The sequence below is a fragment of the Spermophilus citellus genome, assembly GCF_964194105.1.
Source record: "Spermophilus citellus genome assembly, chromosome: 3".
Classification (NCBI taxonomy): domain Eukaryota; kingdom Metazoa; phylum Chordata; class Mammalia; order Rodentia; family Sciuridae; genus Spermophilus; species Spermophilus citellus.
In genome coordinates this window covers 218,565,855-218,583,358 of record NC_138184.1, presented here as the reverse complement: position 1 = coordinate 218,583,358, position 17,504 = coordinate 218,565,855, and the positions used below count along the sequence as shown (strand labels likewise).

Genomic DNA, 17,504 nt, shown 5'->3' with positions numbered 1-17,504 from the left:
CAGGCATTTCAGATGCTATATAAATTTAAACTTAAAAAAGAAGATATTATGTAAAACTTGATCCCATCTGATTTGAAAACTTAGATGAAATGAACAAATTCCTTGAGTACTTCTAGAACCGTTAAAGAAATTTAATACAAAGAAAATCTCCCTTCAAAGAAAACTCGAAGCTCAGACGGTTCTACTCATGAGTTCAATCAATCATTCAAAGAACAGATAATATCAATCTTACATGTAACTACTCTAACGTCTCTTACCTAGAATCTAACACATTGCAGGTACTCAAATGTCATCCTCCCCTTTCTCTCATCCCCAAAACAAACAACTGGAAGATGTCTCAGAAAAGTTGGAAAAGAGTTAACCTGTATATAATCAGACTAAATCTCCTTTTAACCTCTGTGATTTAGTCAAAGTGTGCAATACTAGCAACAGGTTAACCAACCAACTTGGAAACACCTTATGGAATGTAGGCACCCATATATGTAAAATTCAACAAGTAGGGACTTGCGGCATCTTCTGACACAATTTCTTCTTTTTTTCCATTTTCTTCTCACCTAAATCTGAAAATGCTAATTCCTCACCACAGATAATTCCTTACCAGAAAGAAAAACATTTATATATTTTTAGCACCACCAAGAAATTAAATTACTAAAACTGGAGGGTTTCCTATTTTGAGGAAAGAATTCTGTCAGCTACAACAACTTGCATCCTTCAAGAGATAATTCCATCTCCTGTCTCAGATGAAAGGAACCAAGGTCTCCATGCCTCCACTTAATCCTGTTGTGAAAATGAAAAGCTGACAATGTCAGAAAAAACAAAACTGCTTTTATTAATTATCAGAACAAAATACAACACTGATTTCTTTGCTCTTGTCTTAAGTGACAAGTGATTTCTGTTAAGAAGACAAGAGCAGAAGATACATTAAAGGGGTGGTGGCTTCGGCAAAAATCAACACTCCCGAGCATTCTCACCTTAACGACAGTCACATCCATGCCAGATAAATGTAAAATCGGGGCAGCATTTTTTTCAAACAGAGTCCTGGCTTTGCTGCAGACAAAGGGGGGGAAAATATAATATTTTAACATAATACTCAAAAGGAAGGATTCCAAAAAACCCAACCATCTTCTCTGGAGTAGAATAAGAAAGACAAAGGAACATGTTTCTTTATTTGTTCAGGTATGGGAAGTTTATTGATGAGTATGAATTTCTACAGAGAGCAAAACAGTGTGTCCCCTGTCTAATGCAGTCAGCTCTTATCCATTTTGGATGCCCATCGTGCACATGTGTGTTCCTCTTGAGGAAGATGAGACAGTAGATATGGCTCCACTCAGGACAACAGTGCCAATTCACTCAACATGCATTCACTGAACACCTACTGAGTGATGGTCATAGGTGGAGGAGCTGGGGACACAACATCACAGAGAGCCAAAGACTATTTATCCTCATGGACCTTAGTTGTACTCCCTGGTATATTCTTTTATTCTAGTGGAAGAAAGGGAGGGTATCCACTGCAATATCATTCAGCCCAAGGGAACAGACTTAACAGAATATTGCTTAATTCTAACAATAAACACAAGCATTTGGAAAAAAATACATCATTTTTGACAATTTCTAATACTAGGAGTATCTCCATATCTTGAGTTTTAAACTTGTAGTGAAATCCCTGGAGAAAAATCAAAGATCTTTTCCATTCTGCCAAGAAAGGGAAATTAATGTAATTATGGGAGAACTGGTCAGAAGCTGACCCCAAGCCCCAGGCTCAGTCATGCCCTCCTCTGCACTTCCTCTTCACTTTCCACACCCCATTAGAAACTTTCACAGTGATGAGGACTAGAGATTTCCATGATTGTCTTCAGGACTACCCTGAAAGTTCTGCAAAAACAGATGCCAAACCTCCTTAATCCTTGAAACATGCATGACATGTTTCAAAAATGCTCACTAAGTACAGGATGAATTAACTTAAAATGAGTGAATAAACCTGCCCCAAATATAGGCATGTAAATTCTGAGGAAAAGAATATGACATAATGGTGATGTCTCAAAATGAAAGTCATTGGGGCTGGGGATGTGGCTCAAGCAGTAGCACACTCGCATGGCATGAGTGCGGCCCGGGTTCGATCCTCAGCACCACATACAAACAAAGATGTTGTGTTTGCCAAAAACTAAAAAACAAAAATAAATAAATATTTTTTAAAAATTCTCTCTCTCTCTTTAAAAAAAAATGAAAGTCATTGTTACATTTCTTTAATACTTTATGTACTTTGTGTAACAATTGAAGTACTTTGTGTACTTTAAACCTATGATGCATGTCATTCTGATAGTGAACTCTTGTCCCATTTTTAGTCAGGACTCAAAACTGTCTAGGAATCAAGGGAAGCAGAAACTGCAAAAACCGCCCCACCCAAACCCCCACAATGGCAATCTCAAAGACAAATCTTTGTTAAACCATCCAATTAGCTGACCAGTCTTTTACCCAAATATTTCCAATTATCGCCTAACAAAATAAATAATGCTTTTAAAAACTCAATGTCAAACATCAAATTTTTATATCTATATTTATGCAACTTCTTTCTAAAAGATTATTATTATTATTATTATTATTATTATTATTATTTACCAACAATGCATTCTTTGACTTTTATACTAGAAAGAAACTCAAAGGCCACTAATGTTAATCATGTATAGTTATGAAGAGACCAAATTCAATATCCTGTAAATTATAAAGATATAATCACCAAATGGCATACAGAACACACAACATTTCTTATGAATTAAAATAGAACTGAGAAACCTGAACAAATTTTCATAAGAACCATCAAGACCTACCTGAGCATACAATAAATAAAATACAGTCTACCTTGTCTACTGCTCTGCAAGGTTATCAGAATGAACATAAAAGGCTAAGAGGCCATTTCTCCTTTCCAGTTCGGCATTTCTGGGGGCTTAACCCAGCAATAAAGGGTTGAGTCAATGATATTGCAAACAGTTCTCTTTCCAGGGTTGCTATCATTGCTGGAGTAATAAGAATGGAGCAGTTGAAAGTAGAAATTTATTTCCTAAAAGCAAAACTCTGGAGAAGTCTCAATCTGTCATATCAATCTCAATAAATCCATAACCTCCTCTGAGTTCAAGAAAAAAGACTTGAACCTTTAATGTTTATTCACATATTTTTGTGATGTCCTGGGTTCAGTAAAGCCCTAATATAAAGGTGAAGATGTCTCCTTATAATGTTCTATATAAAAGATTGAAAAAAAAGTGTTACCAGTAAGAAATACATTATTTATTATATAATTAAGGGCAAGATAGCACCAGGGCTAAATAAAAACTTTATGTACTTACAGCAATTTCCAGGCTCAGGCACACGCACAAAATAATTACTCTTTAATGTATTATTTATTAACTCTAAATACACAGTTATCTTATTTCTTAAAGCTCTTCTGAAGTTTTAAACCAGTACTACATAATGAAATAGCTACATGATAAATTATAAATTATGTGTCACAGCAGAGCCACAATGATAAAGATGGTGCAATTAAATAGTGAAAGCTTATAAAACAAAAAATTCCTGAGTTTCAGAGTAACTGCATCCTAGAAGCATGGAGGGATTCACCTTGTCAGAACAGGCAACGCCTTAAGGAAGGAAAGACTCCACTTGAGTGACAGAATCTTAGCCCTGCCTTTAGATAGAGGTTATACTTTCAAATGAGAACCACCTTTAAAAATGCAAATACATTTACATGTTAAAATGTAAGCTGAACCTAAAACTGCCATCTACGAGGTCGAGGTCCTGGGTTCAATACTCAGCACCACAAAAAAAATAAAAATAAAATAAAAATAAAGCTTCTCTGAAAAAAAATTATTAATTTAAAAAATGTTAAGCTATACAGTGATTCCTTAGCATGCTCAAGGGCCTACCTTTAATCCTTAGCATCAAAAAATGTACCTCTTAGAAATACAAACTCGAAGAAACTGATTATAGTTCAAGCAAACTGCCATAAACTTCTTCATCAGAAATTAGCAAGTAGTAACCTAAAAGGTCTCTAAAAGAATAGAGCACAGAAGAGTTACACCAAAGTTGGCAGAAAAAGTGCAGAGCTCTTGGGAAGGGTGGGAGAGCAGAGTGGCAAGTGTTCTGCACCCAACAGCAGCCTCTATGCTGTTCTACTGGAGCTTACTATGAAACAGAAATAGCACTTAACACTTCACAGGCATTGTCTCATTTAATACTCAAGACACCTAATCAATATGGAATGTACTATCACTATTTTGATATCACTATGTGACATCACTATTTTGATGAGTAAACATCTGAGGCTTTAAGAAGAGTAACTTCAAAGTATCCCAGAGCTAGTGAGCAGCAAAACAGTATATAGACAGGTCCCTCAACTCTGAAACCCATAATTTCTCCCCTGCAGGCCACCAATGACTAATTACCTTGGGTATGGTGGTTATAGTGCATTAGGACTTATTTACTTCTTGGTGTTATTTAATAACTGGCATTAAACAACAGTGATCAAGGCATTTGACTGGTGGGTTTATGGGGGCAAGCAGGTGGCTCCAATAAAGCCTGGCAAATATAATGTTAAGCCCATTAGACAATGTGTAGGTGAATACCCTACACTGCTGATTAAGAAGGAAAGCACGACTCGTTCTCATCTCTGTGAAGTCAGGCTCACTACTCCCCAGAAATACCCAGAGGAACTAATTGCAGAGCCTATGCCAAATGTTGCTCTAGACAACAGTAGCCTTCCCCTTAGAGTACAACCCCAGCTATACTTTTTATTATTCTTCTTAATGTCATTTCACTTAGGTCTTACGAGATCCAGTTTAAAACATGTTTATTAATTGCCCAATCCCCAGAAAAGCCAAAAAGAATAGTTCATTTCCCCTTCAATCCTCTCATTCTATTTTTAAAAATAAATTTTAAATTATTTCCCCCAAAGTTCTCAAGATTTTTATATTCACCCTTTCAAATGAATGAGAGCAGCATCCAGTTAACATCATAAAACAAGGTTCTGTTTTGTTTTTTCTGCCCATGGTATTTTTGTCACCAACAGACTAGGTTCCTATACACTTCCTCCCCACCACACCCCTTCTCCATTTCAGAGTGGCACAATCAATGAACCATTATGGACACATCATTAGCTACCAAAGCCCCAACTATTACTCTTCACACCTTAATTCCTACAAGTCCCTAAATGACAGTTACAGACTGCTCTGTGACATTAAAAGCACATAATGGGTCACATCTGTCTCTAGGTCCCTACCCCATGGGCCATTATCTTAGCTGGGAATAGCAAGTATGCACCAAGACCTAGCTCAAGGTCCATTCCTTTTGGAAAGAATGTTCTGCCTTAGCGAACACACGGTGCTCTTGGCCATCTCTGAACATCTTGTCTACAGAGATGGTCTAATGATTTATGCCACACAGCAGAGCATTGTCCCCAGGGGGACCACTTCCAAGCAGATTAGACTTCTTTGTGAGTGTTAATTCTGGAATGATTACTAAACTTCAATTATACAAGTTTGCTAAGCATCAATTAGCTTTATAGTTATTTCACATTAACTGTTAATGCTACACCGAAAATGTATCTTTTTGCTACTAGGGTACTAAACCTAGCTCTTCCAGTTCCACACAGACTAACTAGCTGGCTGAAATTCTGTGATTTCTTTTCCCCCCTTTAGAAACATTGAACATATAATAAATCACAAACTGAACTACCCTTTGCAAGCTGCAGGGTTGAGAAAGACAGTTGCCTTCTTCACTTGCGCATTGGGAGGAATTAATTGATTGCCAAACTCCTGAAAAGGAAAAAAGAAAAGTTTTCAGTAAATGTCCTTTTATTCAGCTAGTGATCACATATATTTTTTCATTCCAAAAGAATTTACTTCTAACAGACATGTGATATACTCTGGAGAAAACAAATATTTATTCACAATCTCATATTGACAAAACCCATAAAGAACAACAACAAAAAAGAAAACAAACAAACAAACAAACAAAAACCCTGCAACATTAATGACAAAAAAAAAAATCCTGCTTCACCTACTAGAGGTAGCTTTTCTCCATAAAATATGCCTAAAATTATTATAAACATAACAAGTAAGGCCACAGGCTGTCAAGAGAGAAGTTCAACCCATGTGTCTTTAGTTGTCAGAATACCATCTTTTTCTCTTTCAGTTTGGTACTAAAACTTATTCATGAGAAAACTTTGGGTTGCCAGTTAATCTTCATAGCTTCATACATATTGAAATTAAACCTAATAATCTATGTGCCTCCTCTTCTTTGCAACCCTGTATAATAACTAAAATAGCAGCAACTGGCATAGGACAAGAAATGTAACTCATAATTTACTAAGCACCTAGCATTTGCCACCCTCACACATATTATTCTTAGTTCTGAGAAACCAAGGAGATTTAATGCAATTTCAGTTTTATAGACTAGAAAACCAAGATTACAACAGATTAAGTTACTCAAAGTCACAGAGTTACTGAATTACAAGTCTAGAATTTACATTTATCTAGCTCTAAAACCCCAAGTTCTGCTTTATGAACAATAAGGATATAGTGGAATTAAGAGGTAAAAAACTAGATGTGAGGATTTTAAAATGGGAACTAAGTGAGAGCTACTGCTACAATGTCTGGACTGGAGAAGACAGTTGACAAAATGAGAATTGGAAAGCACAAAAAGAAAACAAATTAGTTTTTGGGTGGTGGGGAACAAATCTGGGTTAAGGGGTCAGAAGTCTAGTGTAGAAGTACAAAGTAAAGACTAGAGAAGAAAGAAAGTTATACAAAGATCTTTTATTAAGTAACTCACTCTAAATTTACCCTACTGACAGTCCACTAGAAGTCCTCACCAGTATTTCTTACTAAAAACAAAAAAACAAACAAACAAGATTCCTTCTTTTTTCTTAAACACTTTCTTTGTTAAAAAAAAAAAAAGTTTCTGCTATATTATCACTTCTATTGCTTTCACTCTTACTTAGACCTTAATATTTTACTGCCAAATCTCTAAATACTGTAATACTTTCGTTTTCTACCCATACTCATCTAAAGTGTGATCAAAAATAATTTTATTAACCCAGTTCTCTGGCCTGCCCACTTCCAAATCTACAGTCCTAGATTAGTCCTTCTTGTCCTGGTTTCCTCTCTGGAATGCTTATTCACTTGCAACTTCAGTCTCAGATTCACAGTGTATTAAGGAGTTTATGTGAGATAACATTGAGTTGAGTTTATGTGAGATTTTTTTTTAAATCATTCTTTCAAGAATTTAATCTGAAAAAAGGACATGGAAGAAGTAATTATAGAAGACTATAAGGATGAATCCACTTCCATTCTGTCAGGTGGCAGGAGCTAACCATGTGCTGCAGAAGGGGACAATTAGAATGGTAAAGAGAGGTCAGTATGTGAGAGGGAGGAAATTAAAGGAACACTGTCCCTGAAATACTGAGGAGCTGGAATTCAGAACAGAGGTGGAGGCATTTACTTTAAATAAGGGAGGATGTCTGAGGTAGGACTCACCTTGAATTTGATATTAAAATTTACTTGATAATTACCTTGATTATACATTGCATACATGTATCAAAGTATCATACTGTGACCTATAAATATATACAAATACTGTGTCAACTAAAAATTATGTTAAAAATTTAAAGTTTATTTGAATGAAAAACTTGGAATCATGAGATATTTTAAAATCAAATTCTTCAAACAGATTTAGAACAGATAATAATCAGTGAAGTCAGGAATTTATTAATAGTATCTGTTGTGATTGTCATTGTCATCCATGAAAACATTTCAGAAACAAACATGAGGTTTGCCACCTACTTCCACTAAATGCTCCATTCTTTTGCCATTTTTTATTTTGATGAGTTATTTTTTGTTGGGGGGGCATTTCTGGCTTCATAAGTTTAAATGACATATAAAGAAGAAGGAACTAGTCACAGAAACTCACCAGTGAAGTATAATATACAAATGGGACAGGGGGTGGGGGGGACAAAATGTGCTCTTAAATTTAAAAGGATTTACAATTCTACTATACTTAACCACAACCAGATAAATAAAGTTTAAGGAAAATCCCATGGAATTCTGATAAGAGTGCTCATAGTATGAATCAGCTGTGTTAAAGAAATGGGCTTTAAAATATGAATCAACAATTTTAAGATTTGACTTTCAGAGGTAACACCTGCTCTAAACTGATACTCTTGGGGATTATTTGGATCAGAGATGATTCAGAGTTTAGCCAGATTTTCAAGGACAACTGCAGACGTGAACAAATTTCCAGAGCTTCAGCCAGTCCAGTTATGTGTTCTTGGGAGTGATCCAGAAAAACAAGCCTAACGGGGTGGGCGTTAAAACTGTTCTTCACCAGATGGTTCACTTCCTCCCTTCTACTCTAAGTTGGCTCTCAGCCCTATTCATCCCCTGATAGTGGGAAAAAATTGCCAGACTGCACTGACGCAAGACCCTGTGCACATCCCTGGAGTAGCATGGGTTTCCTGCACCATGGAGATAAGGGGAGTTTTAATTTTATCACAGAAAAACAGCATTACCTGAGCTTCTTGACAGGCTGCTCTTCTTAGCAGGTTATCACTATCAAAGCAAACAAAAGAGAACTAACATTAGTATTAACTTTCATAGGAGATTAAGAGCCACACAAAATCTGTGGGGTTTATTTTTCAAATAAACGCCTCTCTTCCCTATAAATATCCAAGTAAAAGTTTCTAAAAGAGCTGATCCTGATAAGTTATAGGCACATTTGAAAAATACATCTCTATATGAAATTCTGCATTAAGTACTTCTACTGTGTAGGAAGAATAATACCCTCTAACCACAAAATGTCCATATCCTAATGCCCCAAACTTGAGGGTGTGCTACTTTACATGGCAAAGGGACTTTATACATGTGACTGAATTCAGGACTTTGAGACAGTAAGGCTGTTCTGGATTGTTGGAAAGAGCCTTAAAGCACAGCAGCTTTCCCAACTGTGATCAGAGGCAGATGTGACTCCACAAGGATAGTGGATTGCAGGCTTTGATGACGGAAGAAGGCCAGAATCCCAGGAATGTGGCAGCTTCTAGAGCTGGAAAGACAGGGGAAGGGATTTCCCCTAAGGCCCCCAAAAGGATAGCAATTTTTGCTGACACCTGATTTCAGCCAGTAAGATCCATGTTGACTTCTAATCCAGAAGACATAATAAATTTATGTCAAACCACTAAGTTTGTGGTAATTTATTAGGCAACAATAAAATATATACACATATCCTGATTTTTTTCTTATCTAGTAGAAATTAATCAGGTCATTTGTCAGAAATAAGTTTGATGTTTAGTTGCTTCTGCTACTATTTTACCTAAATTTCCTATTTTTTATATTCCTGTCAGACTCTCAATTATATCATAAATAGAAAATTTTGTCAAGAGGCAAAATTCTGGCTTTCAAAAAAGCATTCTGTCAGAATATAATCATCTATTTAACATAAAGGTCTCTAAAATGTGTCCTAAGAGCACTCTGAATGACTCTGATTGCCTACAGGGCCCCAGAATCTTCCCCACATGAGAGTATGTGTTCATGCACATTGCTGACATTGATCACCTGGTTAACAACAGTTAAGGAAATTAATTTGTAGAATTTAAAAGGTAAATAGGATTGTTTTATTTATATTCACTTTTTAGATTCTTTTTATAACAGTAAGGACTTTGAATTTTGCATTTTCAAAGTAACTTCAAATTTGATTTTAATATTTAAGGTTGAAGGAAAAGAAATGAATATAAACAACCTGTGGGTTTTTGCCATAGTTCTAGTCAAAGGCTGCTTGATGACTTTTCTTCCACAGCTAGGCTGTAGAATAACCCCTCAAAGTCTCTGAGCAGTCAGCTTCAATAGGAAAACACTATCCAAAGGGAACTATCAACAGTGCCAATCTGAAACCTGAGAGTGCTATTCCATAGAACCTCAAAAGATAAAAAGCTCAGGGAAACCAATCCCTAGTGAAGTCTGGCCCACAGCTGGCCCTGGCAACCAGGCCCAGGCCCCAGCTTCTTGTAAGACTGCCCCACCGCTGCCCAGGAGGCATGAGAGCTTTGTCATCTTCTCCTCCTTGCCCACTCAGGACTCCCAAACACACTTTGCTCTGTTCCCTGCATCCCTCCCCATCACATGTTCCCAGTGAATCATTTCAACATCAACAAAAAAACAAAAAACATTCTATAAGATGAGGTAAATTCAGGTACAAATTAGTAAAACATTTAAAAATAATTAACATGCTCATAAGCTTTTATAATTTACTTGGTACTTCACATTTAGAATCTTATATACAATGTGAGATAAAATATTGAACCCACCATAATCTCTGGTTCATAATGTAATATCAGGTTTCCCACAGTAACCTGGGCACAATTTACAAGAGGCACTACAAAACATAGTCATATCAGAAAGGATCCCTGAAGACCTACTCAATATTAAAATGTGAGTTCTTTGACAGAAATCAGAAGCCTCTGGATCAGAAAATGAAAAAAATCTGCTGACGTCACTGCCTGAAGCTTTAAAAGCATATGAACATGCCTGCTACTACAAGTAATGGGATGCTCTCAATTTATTCCAAGTCATAAATGTTTTATTTATTACCTCAGGACTGCAAAATAAGTTATTTCAATAACAATTTTACACAGAGAGAAAAATCCCATTGATCCATACTGTTTCCCAAAAAGGGTATTTCCCATTACAGTCTAGAGGCACATATAAGTCCTACCACCGGCTTTTCCCTTGATGCATGCAAAGAGTTTTGCTTTGTACAAAACAGATTTCAAGTTTAGATGTGTAGGGGTTTTTAGCCCTTGTTCCCTCCTGACCTGAAGGAAAGATGGGGAGAGCACGCCCCAACCAGGACGAGCCAAGAAAGGAGAGGGCCGACTGACCGCCCACATCCCTCGCCAGAGGACAATCAGACATGTCAGGGAGACCAGTCAAAGCAGGAGCTCGTTTATTGAGAAAACATACACAGCTAATATAATGTACAGAAGCCAATCAGGATAAAGATCAGCAGGGTGGGGAGAATTCACATGTACACCCATCCTATAGGCAGTAATGGGAGACGAAGGCGGAAGGGTTCTGAGCCTATCCTAGAGGTGGTTCGATTTTTTGTCACAACCCACGGTAAGGCCTTCTGGCTGATCGCCAGGCACCATCCTAGCCATGTGCGGCCCCAAGGTCGGGAAGTGGCTAATAGCCAGCAAGTTAGGTTTCCTCTTTTCTGATGTAACATGCCCCACATGTTAGTTGGTGGCAATTTTAACAATGCAAGGGTTAACATTTTTAATAATATAAAGCAAGCCAAGAGCATTTTCTCAAGAATGTACTTGCTACAAAAGGAGGGAGAGAGAAGGAAAGGCAGGCAAGTAGAAAAGGAGGAAGTAAAGTTGCTAGTTAACAATGAAATTAATAAAATACCCAGAATGAAGAATAAACCAACACCAATGGAATGTCAGTATGCCATGTCACAGTGAAGTTGATCCTCTCCAGAAGCCCTTGCCAAAAATATGTTTTATCTCATTTAAACATAAGCTCTGTGATTTACCCCAGAGATGTGAACTTACCCACCAGTCAAGCAGGAACTCCTTGATATATACAGCAATTTTCAAGCTTTCAATCCCTGTTTTTACTATTTTTATTTCTTCAAATATGAAAGCTATACAGCATCCAGGCAAATAAAATGCCTTTGTGAAAGTATCCAAAAGCCCAAGCTCCATTTCCTAGAAATCTGAAGCTTTAAGGCTGAAAAAGTCCTTAGAAATTATCTAGTCTAACACTTTTCAATCTTTCCTTCACACATGCCAATCCCTATAAATCAAACCATAAGACAATATCCATTAATAACAAAGTTTACTACAGCAGTGATTCTCATCTGGGCAAAGACACACAAAACATGTACAGCTTCAATCTCAGGTCTCTAGGTCCAAAGTGATTCTGGTATGTTCACTTAAACTGTGTTTCTCATTTCCTTTGACCTTTACAAAGTAACTAATTAACTTAGTACAAAGCTATCTAATTAACTTAGTACAAAGAAATCTTCAGCCTAGAATCGCCCATGGTTAGAAGTTTAGCTAGACGGCTCAGAACTTCAGTCTCCTGATTCTCTGCACTCTGCCTATATTCTGTATTCCCCAGTGACAAAAACACAATCAACAAAGCACTGTCCATTCTTTCATGATATACATAGGCAAATGCAACCACCAACAGTCACCTAATCCATGGATTACCACACAGGTTTATTATACTTTCTTCCTACAAGTGAGCTTAGGTAAAATCCAGCAACTGAATCTAGCACCACTCTATTTAATAATTCAAGAACATTTATTAGCCAAACTCAACCTCTGTCCATGATGGAAAGGCCTCAACTCCAAAAATCACCCTTTCCCAATCTATTATCAGACCCTAGCCATTTTATTCTATACTTATGTGGAACAAGTTACTACTTGTGTATACTTCAAGTACCTTCTAATTTCCCATGTTTTTTGCACACAACTTGTTCCCCCTCCAATTCAGGATAGGAAGTTCATGAAAGATGGCGTCCCCTGAGTGGTTTTCTCACTTAACCAAGCTGATCATTTGGCCTGCTTAGCGAAGTTTTCATTAGCAGAGGATGGTTTTGCAGTTTATCCTCTCACTCTACTGACCAAGAGAAACAGAAGCAGAGAAAGCCTTTATCTCCAGAGCTTTCTATTTCTCTTAAAGCATGAAACCATTCTTCTTCCATTCTCTTATTCTAGACTTAGGTTACCACAAAATATCAATTTCTCTTCCTACCTTACTATCCTAGTTGGCTGAATTCTGTACACAATAGGAAGAAAGTTCTTTGTGACTGGCGGCTGAGTTTTCACTGAGGTCCAGATGGCACTACCATCAGGCCAGGCTCTGGCGCACTAAAGGGCATCCTCTTCAGAGCTATAACCACCAGCCAATTTGTCAATGATTTCTGATCCTACCCAATTCTCATAAGTTCTCTACTGATAACTTTCATGGTTCATTCACTTCTCCCCATTTTCTGCTCTTTTTATCATCCATTCATTTCCATCCAACAGTCCAATTTAAACATTCTATGCCAGATACTTTTCCATATGCTGTGTAACATTCACTTTACTAGGAAACTAGTTCCTTCTGTTTGGCCATTATAAATTTGCATGTGCAATTATAAGCAAATGCATATTGGGATTCAGTTATATATAATCAAGCACTTGAGCTTATTTACATAGAAAAAGAGAAGACAGAAATCATTACATAGATTATTAAGCTATTCAAGAAGAAAGCACTAGATGAGAGAGTCCCTTTACATCTCCCTCCTGCCTAACAAGTTCTCTATAAATAGTCCGCATGAAATGATATTCACTTTGGGATCCAGGACACATGATGGATCTGGGCAGCTTCTGACCTACAAACACAGAAGTTAGGAGGAACTATTGTTAGTATTTTTCCTGTTCTACAAACATAAATATTTAAGATGCTGGTTACAACCTAGAAAGGGGCTAGTTTTAGCATCAGCTATGATTATTCTCTTCAGTGCTTGGAACAACTAAAACCACTGATCTGAAAATCCCTAAAACTTATGTGAAGTCAACAAAGTATAACTTAAATATACCTACTGCCTTTCCAGCTCAGCACCCCCCAGTAAACATGAGGAAAAGGATAAATAGTACAGATTTTTTGAAAAAAAAAAAAAGAAATCTGCTTTTCAGATAATCTAACAAAGGAGTTGAAAGGAAAGTGAATATAATTAAACTTCATTGTACTTAAAAAAAAAAAAAGGTTTCCTTATTCCCTATCAAATCTGGGCTGTCAGGCATGTAATTTAATTGCCCATAAATGAGCTTCTTTAAATAGCACCCATTAATACCCTAATTTCAGCATCAGCCTGTGCAGAGAGAGAAAAAGGTGAACTTTGAAGTGGCTAAAAAGCAAAACAAACAGCTTTCTCGAATTTGCAACAAAATCTGCAATGAGGAAAAGCAGGAAGGGAGATTAAGTTTTCTTATCAGCTGCTGTGGAGGCAGTTAGACCCCAAGCCACTGCCTGTAGTCAGGCTACTCCCAACAGGTGTTAAGGTAAAACATGTGCTTTATCAGAAATCTCAGAGACACTGAAAAACAAAGCACAAGACATTCCTGAAATCATATTCTGAACTAAAAGAAAAATGAGACTAGTCAAGTGTGACTCATACATAATTTACCCCTCGAATCTAACACATTCCATCCAGATATCCTGTCAGGGTCTCAAACTCAGCGTTACCTAAAACAGAATGTAAAGGCTCCACCTCAAACCAATTCTCCCTGACAACTTCCCTCTTTCTATATCACCAATTATCCTAGTCTTGAGGCTAGAAAAGGGTTTCTTCCACATTCTTCTCCTTCAACCAAACACCCAATCACCTAGCAATATAACTATTAGCTTGACTTTTTTTCCTGTTTGGTTTGTGTGTGTGTGTGTGTGTGTGTGTGTGTGTGTGTGTGTGTGTGTGCATGTGTGCATGTGTGCTTTGCTGAGGCTCAAACTCAGGGCCTTGTGCATGGCAGTCAAGCTACATCCCCAGTCCAATAGCTAGCACTTACCACGCACTTACCAAGGGCTAACTTACAAGCCCAGCACAGTAGCAGGCACTTAAGACATATCCCCTCATCCAATCCTTACAACTAGCCTGCCAAATAGATATTTGTTTTGAAGTAAGGCTCATAGTTTAAGTTGATTAAGTAACTTGACAAGGCCACATAGCTAATAAGTAGGGGAAACCCAAACCAGAAAGATGCCCACCTGCTTCAACACCCATGCTCACAAATTATTCACACTACCACCATCTCACATCCACATTTTTATTTTTCCATTCCTGATGCCAACCCTATGCTCCAGGCCTCTATTATCTTTCTGACACCTTTCAACTTTCATGCCTTTCTCCTCAAATGTACCAGGGACAGGGGTGCTGGATTAACCTTGCTGAGTGCTACTTTGTTCCTGACATTCTTCTCCCCTTCAGATCTTCACTATTCCCTAAATACTACAGACTTCCTGTAGTCAAGCCTTCCGAAACGGTTTCCCTAAATCCTACTGAAAATATGCCATTCTACAAACCACTCAAACTCCTCACCAATTTCCATACACTGCATTTCCGTTTTCTGCCTCTGCTTGAGGAATACCACCTAGAACACTGGGCCACTCAGTGTACAAGGTCTGACTGAAAAGGACATCATTATGATGCTTTCACAGTTGAGAAGGAAAAAGCCAGGAAAAAAAAAAATTCTATTTCTGATTGAGAGTGTTCTTTGTGCCAAGCACTGTTCCAAAAAGGTCTGCATGACAACCCAAAGAGATGGGTACTATTACTATCTCCAGTTTATCAACAGAGAGCTGACATACAGAGAGGGTAGGAAACTTACCCAGGGTTTCATTGCTGGGGTTCCACACAGTGGGGTTCTACAGCCCCCTCTTACTCATTCTGCTTCAGGGAACTCTCAGGAACTTCTTAACTATCTTATGGGTGGATTAGCTAATCCCATCTGAATCCACTGGTCAATCTTAATATCACTAACAACAGGTCACCCAGTCACCATGCGCCTCCTAAAGTGATGCCACATGAAACCCACCACACGCCTAACAAGAATTTTTGCCAAGTAAGAAACCAGAATCTAATTATGACTCTGATCAGAGCACCTCCAACTTCAGTCACCTGGAAGTCTGGCTAAAGGGCAAATTCTGACTCAGCAAGTTGGAGTAGGATCTAAGATTTGGCATGACTTAGAGCTCCCAAATGGATCCTGGCCACAAGGAGAGGAGCAAAGCTCTAGCACCTGGATCTAGTCCTCAGCTGACAAGACCCAGGAGGGCTAGAGGAACAAATGCATGCATGGCTACGGCCAAAACAAGGCATGGGAGACACAGGCCTCAGGTGCAAAAGCTAAGGGCATGCCAAAAAATACAGTCATGGAGCTAAATATCTTACAAAATAAAAAAAGAATGTCAAAAGCCTGTAACATACATTATCACAATTTTCAATAAAGTCACCAGGTTTTCTTTGTGCCTCGTGCTCTAGTACATGGCTCTGCATAGCAGTAAACACCGCACACAGGCTATCTGACAAATCCAGGGTATGAAAAATTCTACATGGCAAATATAGTACTGATTTCCAAAATAATTATTATGAGAAGGAGGAGAATCATGGTTCAAGACACTTTAGAGGTTGGCACTAACTGCAAAGTATAAAACTTGTTTTGATATTGATTCAAATGAAATGCACTATAAACCATAATTTGGGGACAATTAAAAATATGTAAATACAGACATAGGTAATATAAAAGACCTATTTTTAATTTTGTTAGGTTCCTGATAACGACACTGTGACTTAATTTTTCAAGTCCTTACTTACTGGAGATAAAGTACTGAAGTGTTTGTGGTTAAAATGATATAAAATGTGAGATATGTTTTAAAACAGTCCAGTCAAAAAGTAGAGGACACAGAAGATTAGTGGGTTAAAAGGGAAAATTCCTTAGGCCAATTAAATCTAGTAGAGTTTATATGAGCAAAGCAAAAATGATTCATGAGTCAGGCATCTCCCAGAACCAGAGCAGATTCTAGAACTTCAGCCACCAGGGTGATCTGGCAGCATTTACAGAGAAACAGAAATGAGATACAAAAAACAACCCAACTGACTAAAGATTGGTTCATCAACCAGCCAATTGGCTACAGCACAGTTGATAGCTTACAGTTAGTTCACTGGCTACAGGGCTGATCAACCAAAGCTCAGTTACCACAATTAAACTCTCTATTGGCTTGGTCTGTTGTTCCCAGTACTGGTGCCTAGTCCAGATCAACAGCCTCTTACAAAATGTTAAAATTTGTTTTAGCTGGGTGATGTCACATGGGGACTCACTCTATCATTGTAATTTTTGTGTTTAAAATTTCTATGATAAAATTTTTAAAAAATTAATCCTTTTTTTTTTCCTTAGACACCCTACCATTTACTTTAAACCCCTCAGGACATAGTGCATACTGCCTTATACATCTATTGTAAAAATAGATTTTCAATTTGTGCTGTCATTATCTCATTTAAACATCAAAATAATGCTTGGACATATTATACAGATGAACAAAAGTGACATTCAGCAAGCTTCAATAACTTGCCCAAAGTCACATGCCTAGCAAGAGATGAAGGCAAGACTCAAACCCATACCTGACTTGAAGCCCAGATTCTGAAGCACTGTTATAATAACCTCTCACGCCGCAGGGACCTTATGACATAAGCCCTCTCAGCTTATATGTAGTCTTCATATCACCAGTGTCATCTGAGACACAGTAGCCATTTTGAGGGGTCAGGATCAAAACTACCTGGTTTTGGGTCATAGCTGACACTTATTTGCTGTGTGACCTTGGGCAAATTACTTAATCTGGCTGTCCCTTTTTCTTCATCTGCAGAGACCTATTATTCTCATGTTAGTGTGAGATTAATAACCATCTCATAAAGTTATT

The 17,504-nt window shown here is 37.6% G+C and overlaps 1 protein-coding gene across 3 annotated transcripts in view; it reads right to left on the bottom strand.

Annotated features, from left to right (window-relative positions):
• Positions 1-17,504, bottom strand: part of AGK (acylglycerol kinase) — a 97,200-nt gene that overhangs the window by 55,331 nt on the left and 24,365 nt on the right. For all 3 annotated transcript variants that reach the window (XM_081283027.1, XM_081283028.1, XM_081283029.1), the window contains exons 3-5: positions 8,555-8,594; positions 5,722-5,801; positions 972-1,047 (exon numbers count right to left, since the gene is read on the bottom strand). In XM_081283027.1, coding sequence (XP_081139153.1) covers positions 972-1,047; positions 5,722-5,801; positions 8,555-8,594 — 196 coding nt within the window. The remainder of the gene's footprint in view (positions 1-971; positions 1,048-5,721; positions 5,802-8,554; positions 8,595-17,504) is intronic.